The 7,137-nt window shown below is 56.9% G+C and overlaps 1 protein-coding gene across 1 annotated transcript in view; it reads right to left on the bottom strand.

Moving 5' to 3' along the window:
* ZNF469 (zinc finger protein 469) overlaps positions 1-7,129 on the bottom strand; it is a gene marked incomplete at its 5' end in the record, with an annotated part of 12,137 nt that extends 5,008 nt beyond the window's left edge. The window contains 2 exons of the mRNA XM_010178558.1: positions 7-6,651; positions 6,851-7,129. Of these exons, the coding sequence (XP_010176860.1) occupies positions 7-6,651; positions 6,851-7,129 (6,924 nt within the window). The remainder of the gene's footprint in view (positions 1-6; positions 6,652-6,850) is intronic.
* Positions 7,130-7,137: the final 8 nt, after the last annotated feature.

Consider the following 7,137-nt stretch of genomic DNA (forward strand, 5'->3'; position numbering starts at 1 on the left):
CTGAACCACAAAACTATTGGACAAGGCCTCTGGTGCACTTTGATGCTTATTTCTATCATCAGAGCAGCTGTCAAGCTCGTTCTCTTGGTTCAGGTTTACCTCTCTTTCTCTGATTGGCAGAAGATCTGATGTGGGCTGGTAATCTTGGTTTTCCAGAGGAATGGAGTTAACGACCATATCCATGACAGCACATGCTTGGTCTTCTTGAAAATGAGCGCTTGACAGCGCAGCACTGGTGCTTTCAGGTACCTCTTTCCCAACAGCCTTTTGGCTGAAAGGTGGCGAGCAGGGAAGAGAGCAGTCCTTCCCATGTGGTTTCTGGGGACCATCCATCTCCAAGGCAGAGCCCACCAGAGCATCAGTGTGTAACAGAGCGTAGGGTCTTGCCGTTCCTTCTCTTTCAGATGGTTCGTAGTTACCCAAAATGCCATCAGGGAGGTGATGGTGACCATCCTCCACCACCTCCATCGGCGCAGCCACATATTGATGCAGCGAGGGAGGAAATGTGGGTGTCCTTTTCCATGTCCCTTGTTCTACTGGGCTCACGGTGGGGTGATGGACGTGATGGCTGTCGGCCTCAGGAGGACATCTCTTCATGATAAATGAATTCGATGTGTTAAGCAAGGATGCGCCGTATTTCTTCTCCTCTGAGAGCTGAGTGCTGAAGCTGGGGACCTCTTCCCCCTCGGTCCCACCACTTTGCATGGATTTGGGGTGAGAAAATTTGGCCAGTGAGGGCAGGCTGGCTGGAGGTTCACCTGCATAGTGACAACCATTGAGGGACTTCTTGCCATTTCCTTCTCTGGGAGCCTTTGCATTGACTGTGCTGTCTTTAGTCTCCAGCACCAAGCGGTCATCCTGGTGGAGATCTTTCTCAGAGGGACCAGGGGGGCTGGTGGGACTCGCAGACCCCTGCCCCACCTCATTTCTTTCCTCTGCTGCTGCACTGCCCAGTGCTTCATTCTCGAGCAAACCATGGCTTAAATGGGATTGCTCGTGGTTTTTAAATGTCAAGGTCGCTTTGGTTTTGCCTTGCTCCTGCTCTTCCACGAGCTGATCAGCTTTCTTTCCGTGCCCTAGCAGTGGGGTCACCGCTGTGTTTTTCAGTGGCGAGAGGTCATTACGCTCTCGGGAAACACCATCTGCACGGATATTAATGTCACTCAGCTCTGTATCTTCATTTGCTAAGTGCTGCAGCTCCATTACATTATTTTGCAGCTCTGGCTTCACGAATGTGGATTGTTTTGCATGGTAAGAGCCCATCACACTGAATGACTCCAGCTGCTCGCATGCACCAGAGAAAACCACCACCTCTTTTGCTGGAGCAGCAATATTTTCCACGTTGCCTCCAATGGGGACGTTCCCCTCCCCTTGGGCAGGGCAATATGTCAGATTTTCCCCTTCTGAGGCACCACCGCTCTCCTCTTTCTGCTCCGGCTCGATGTGGGTGGTGGCAGAGGGGTGGCTGGGAGCGAGCAGCATGGGAAAGCACGGCATCAGCAGCTCCTCTTCATTGCTCTTCACTGTTCGGGCAACGAAGAGCTGAAGCTGCTGCAGAGGGTTGGCAGCTGTCTCCTGGGATGCCAATACCTTCTGAGAGCTGTGGTCACTCAACATATCAAACAGCATCACTTTCTGCTTGTTGGCCTTGTCACCAGGTCCAGGGGCTGGATAGGTGGTGGGGCTCTTCCTCTCCTCCATTTCTTTCATCAGCACAGACCCACCACCATCCCCTTTGCAGTCCACAGTGCTTTTTGCTGTTTTGGGTGACTCAGGCTTGCTTAAGGGTCTTTCTTCTGTATCTGGGATCTCTTTGAGGTGAGGTGAAAAGGCGAGATCCAAGGCTGGGGTGGGACATTGCTGAAATCCAAATTCAGGTTTAGGGTGTGGAAGATGGGCATCGAACTTCTCCATCTCTGCAGCATCGGCGAAGCTTTCATCTGCTTTCCCCGGCTCAGGGAAGCTCTCGGCATCGCTCTGGCATGGCAGGGATGGCTGGGGATCATTGGTGGCTTCTGCTGCCTCCAGGGTGCTGGGGAACACGTTGACAACAGGGGGACTTTTTGTCATGGGGTCTGTTTGGTCTGGCGTGCGTGGGCCAGGCAGACATTTAGAGGAAGACCCATTTTCCATCTTTCCGAGGTCACTTTCCTGGGCAGCCATTGCTCCCCGCAGCTGCTCACTGCTGTCTTTGGAGCAGAAATGGTCCATGGTGAGAGGGGTTGATGTGCACACTCCTGCCTCCAGTGGGTTCAGCTCCACTGAGCAGGGCCAGGTCTCCTGGGATCTCTTGTAGTCCCCATGGGTGCTCGGGACAGCTGATTTCTCATCCCCCAGCCTCTCCCTGACACACAGGCTTGAACTGCCCAGCTCATCAGCCAAAAACAGCCCCTTCTCATGGCCCATCTCTTGCTCAACCGGCAGCGGTGGAAATGACTCGGCCGCTGGTCCCCGCAGATGGGCAGCGCCGTGTTGCTCGGGTTTCTGCAGGGCGACGGATGCTTCGTTATCCATCTTGCTGGTTTGCAGTTGACTTTCCAACTCGGTGACCAACCGCTTGATCTCCAGCTCGTCGTCTGAGATGTTGTTGATGAAAGTCACGTTATAATCTGTTATCCTGTCCGGCAGAGGCAGGGAGAGTTGGCTGCTGGGGACAGGGCCTTCCTTGGGGAATTTCTTGGCCAGTGGCTTCTCCACCGAAAGGCTGTGGAACTGAGCCATGTCTTCTGGCAGCATTGGAGCCACCTCCTCCATGAGGGACCAGTCTTTCTCCGGCATGAATGCTGGATACGGTTGCTCAAATGGCAGCGGCTTGCTAGGGGCATTGCCAGGGCAGTTGAACGTCGTCATGTAACCATCTTTGCTTGCAGAAACGCTCTCATACAGTGGTGGATCGAACTCGGCGACAGGAAGCTCTCCAAATATTGAAGAGGAATCAAAGCTGAGAGGGGAGGAGACCTTGCCCTGTGGTGTTTCTGTGGCATAAGGGGAGATGCTGGCGTGCTTCTGCTCGAAGGAGCTGGTGTTGATATCATCACGGCATAAGTACATGTCATCCATGTGCGAGGAGCCCAAGGCAGGGGGCTTTGAGAAGAGGTTGTCATCGTAGTGACCGGGAAGGCCTTTGGGATCAAAAAATGCATTGTCACTGCTGACATATGGATCGGGAGTCTTGGCAGTGAGCATCATTCTCACAGCATCCCCTCCGTATGGGGTGACTGCCGTGGGGAAGTCCTTCCGCCCATCACAGAGCCCATGTGCCTTCAAGTATTTGATCCCTGCTTCCGAGTAGGCAGCATTGACATTGCCAGGACTTGCCTCGTTACTGCCATGGGATGGGGCAATTAGCTCTTCTGCGTGGTACTTCAGTGTGTCACCCGCAAAAGGGGCAAACTGATGCCTCTCGTTGACCGTGGTCAGCACGGGCGAGTCCTGAACCTCCAGGGTGGGTTCTTCTGCCTCCCCCATGGGCTTTGCTGCTCCTTTGGGCTCTTCTTCCCCCTCCTTACAGGAGACCTCAATGGGGCTCCTGTCTGAGGCCACCATGCTGGGGAGCTGCCTTTCCTGGGGCTGCGGGGATGGCTCCTCTTTTGCATGGTCCAGCACAGCAACATCTGGGTCTGTACTCGGCTGTGTCCTGGAGCCTGCTACCAAAGGTTTGGCTGAGCCAAACCGCCTGCTTCCCTTGGGAAAGTCCTCTTTTTGGCTCTTCCTTGGGCTGCTGTCCTCGGGAAGGCTGAGCGGAGCCTGGGCTGGGCTGCCTGAGTGCCTCCTCCTCTGTGTGCCTCCCTTCTCACCACTCGAACCGGCCCCATCAGTGTGGGGTGGGCTGGTGCCTGTCTCACTGGGCATACCACTGTGGTTGCTGCCGGTAGAGGACTGGCTGCTCCGTCTCCGGGCTCTGGTGGCACAATCCGTTTTCCTGGCATCCTCCTGGCTCTGGACCCCGCCATGCTCCTGTGCCTCCCTTTTCTGACTGTCCTTTTTACGGCTGTAGCTCCAGGCTGGGTCTTTCTCTTTGGCTCTCTCACTTCTTCCTGGGCGTTTCTTGCTGAAGCTGTACTTGGTCCTCCCAACAAATCCCGTGCCGCGCTTCTTCCTCCCCTGGAGCTTGCTGCACTCTGCCCCATCATCATCTGAGTCAGAGATGTAGTCGTACTCCCGAAACCTGCCCTCCTTGGTGGCCGGCATCAGCCTCTCGGTGACCTGGGGGGACTCTGCCTCCTTGCTGCTCTTCACCTGCAGTTTGTGGAGCTTGTTTTTCTGCTGCACGATCTTGTGAATCAGCTCCTTGCTCCACGTCCCACTTCGGGGTTTTCGCTTCTTCACGTCCTTCATGGAGAACCGGGGTGGCTTGGAGCTCTTGGTGGCAACGCTCAGCCCCACTTCGCTCTTCACCGGAGGCTCCTGGCTGAGCTTCCTGGTGTGTTTTTGGCTGGAGGTGGATTTGGAGGAGGTGGTGGCCAGTGAGATGCTGTTCTTCCTGCCTGCCCTCAGCCTGGATGTCCTCTCTGCCCCAGGATCTGGCTCCTGGGCTGCCAACCTCCGCGCCGCCCTCCCCTTGTGAAGGTGCTGCTTTCCTGCCCCTCTCTTCTCCTGCTCCCTGTTTGGGTGTCCATCCTCATAGAAAAATCCAGCCTTGGGCTGTCCCGCTGTCTTCTCCTCTGCCGCTGCCTGTTTGGATTTGCTCTCTGAGGTCAAGGCTTCCTTTGCCTTTTGGGACATCCCACCACCGGCTGCCTTCACGCCCGTCAGCTCCTCATCGGCAAAGACGTCTATGAAGCTGCTGTCGATCTCTGGGTTATCCGACTGGTACCCTAGGCCGTTGAGGGCTTCAGTGATCAGGCTGTCCAGTTTGGCATCATCGATGTCCAGGTCAGAGGCAGTGAGTGGCAGGGAGCCGGCGGCAAGGCCGTTGAAGAGTCCACCCTTCAGAGCATCTTCCTTGCCCTCACTTTTGCTTTCTCCATCCAGCAAGAAGTCATCGCTCTTGTTTAATGCCAGCAAATGTGCTTGAGGGTCCGGAGAGAGTCCTAGGCTGGTGGGTTTGGAGGGTTCGGTGGGGAGCGCTTTCCGCCCCTCAGCTGCCCGGGGAGCATCCTTGCCCTCTCCCTGTGGAGCGGGATGGGAGGCACAGAACTGGCGGTGCTGCAGGAAGGAGGAGAGGTTGCTGTAGTTCTGGTCACACTGTTTGCAGGTCAGGAGCACATCCAGCTGGTCCAGGCTGGCACTGCTAAGCGAGCTGGCCAGCAAGTGATGGGAAGAGTACGGCGGTGGGGGCTGCTCCCCATCCATCCCATCTGAGCATCCTTTGGCCACCTCCACGCTGGGCTTGTGGAAGGGGCTCGCTGGGGCACATTTCAGGAGGTTGTCGTCTTTCAGGGCGTCAGGAGGGAAGTGGAAGGACTTGATGGAATCCTGGGGGTGGTAATGAAGCGAGCCAGAGCTCAGGACATTGGAGGGGTGGAAGGTTTTGTTGCCGTCCTTGGGATGGCAGGGGTGCTGGAAGAAGGGCGAGGGGGTCAGCGCTCCGGACATCTGGCTGTCTTCAAAATTGGGGTTGAGCGGGCTGCTGGACATGGGGGAAAGTGATGAGCAGGTACTGCCACAGGTGGGGTTGGGGACGGGGGACGGCAGCGGGGACTCGCAAGGGGAGGCAGCCACCAAGGCCGATGGTGGCAGGACCAGCGCTGAGCCTGAAGAGCTCCTGGAGGGAGGAGGGCCTGCTTGACCCATGCTGTAGAAGAGGGCTTTGCTTCTTGATTCGCAGGCAGGAGACCCCGGCTCCTTCCCATTTTCAAAAGAGAAAGCACCCGTCGAGTTGGGGTCTCCCCTCTGGACCCCAAGGCTCTCTCCTGACAAGATTTTTTTGCCATGATACCCTGGAGAGTTACTTACGGGGGGCCCTTTTTGGGCTTTCCCGCTCGCTTGCCACTCCGACGTGCCCAAGGGGAAGGGGAGCTTCTGGGTGGTGATCTGTCTTGACAGCTCAAGCCTGTTTTGACCAGGCATTGCAGAATTGAGGTGGATTTGCTGCCAAGGCATCCTGGCATTTTTCTGCCTGTGCTGCCTCTGCTCGGGGCCAGACTGGCACTCGAATGAGAACTGGTTTCCAACAGGGTTTGGATAAGGTGCTGAATTCTGGTCCATGGGAGAAAATGCCTTAGCGGCACCGTCCCAAGCTTGCACAAGCCTGGGGTGGGTGGGTGCCGTAGTGGGAATGCTCGTCTCGAAAGGCACGGATCCGGCGCTGCCGCTGCCTGCGGGGGAACTGCAATAGGCTTTGCTCTGAAAGTGCACTTGGGAGAGAGAGTTTGGTGGCACGTTCCTTCTCAGAGGGCTGCTCTGGACCAGGAGCCGTGGGCCAGGGCCACTGTCTTTTGCTGAGGCTTGCCTCTTACCAACCGGCTTTGGCAGACTTGGTGAGTGTAAACTAGACGGAGGAAAAACAGCTTGGTTTTCTTGGAAAGTGCTTGGGTTTTGGTCGATAGCACCAGATGACAAGAGAGCACCATTGGGGTCAGCGGGATGCTCGCTCCTGCCCTTGCAGCACAGCAGCGGGCCGTGGTGCGGGGCCGGCGGTGGTGGTGGGTGCAGGAACGATGGCAGTGGTGGTGGTGGCGGGGCCAAGCCGTACCCTCGGGGGACACGCTCTCATAGGTGCCACCGCTCAATGCCTCCTCTTGCCACTCTCTGGAGGATGAGTGGAAGGTGAAGGTGCCATGGGCCAGTTGGCTGGTGGCGAGCCCCACGTCCAGGTAGTCCTGGCTCCCCACATCGCTCCGGTAGGGCTCCTTCCCCGAATCGTGCAGCAGCTGGAAGGGGTATTGGCATGGCAAAGCCCCCACACGCTCTCATAGGTGCCACCGCTCAATGCCTCCTCTTGCCACTCTCTGGAGGATGAGTGGAAGGTGAAGGTGCCATGGGCCAGTTGGCTGGTGGCGAGCCCCACGTCCAGGTAGTCCTGGCTCCCCACATCGCTCCGGTAGGGCTCCTTCCCCGAATCGTGCAGCAGCTGGAAGGGGTATTGGCATGGCAAAGCCCCCAGAGTGTGGGCGCTGGTTTTGCCGCCCTCGGGGAAAGAGCCAGGTTTCTGCACCGAGATGCCGTAGCTGGCACCGGCAAAGCTCTTCTCCG

The sequence above is a fragment of the Mesitornis unicolor genome, unplaced genomic scaffold (assembly GCF_000695765.1).
Source record: "Mesitornis unicolor isolate BGI_N332 unplaced genomic scaffold, ASM69576v1 scaffold9292, whole genome shotgun sequence".
In the NCBI taxonomy this organism is placed as follows: domain Eukaryota; kingdom Metazoa; phylum Chordata; class Aves; order Mesitornithiformes; family Mesitornithidae; genus Mesitornis; species Mesitornis unicolor.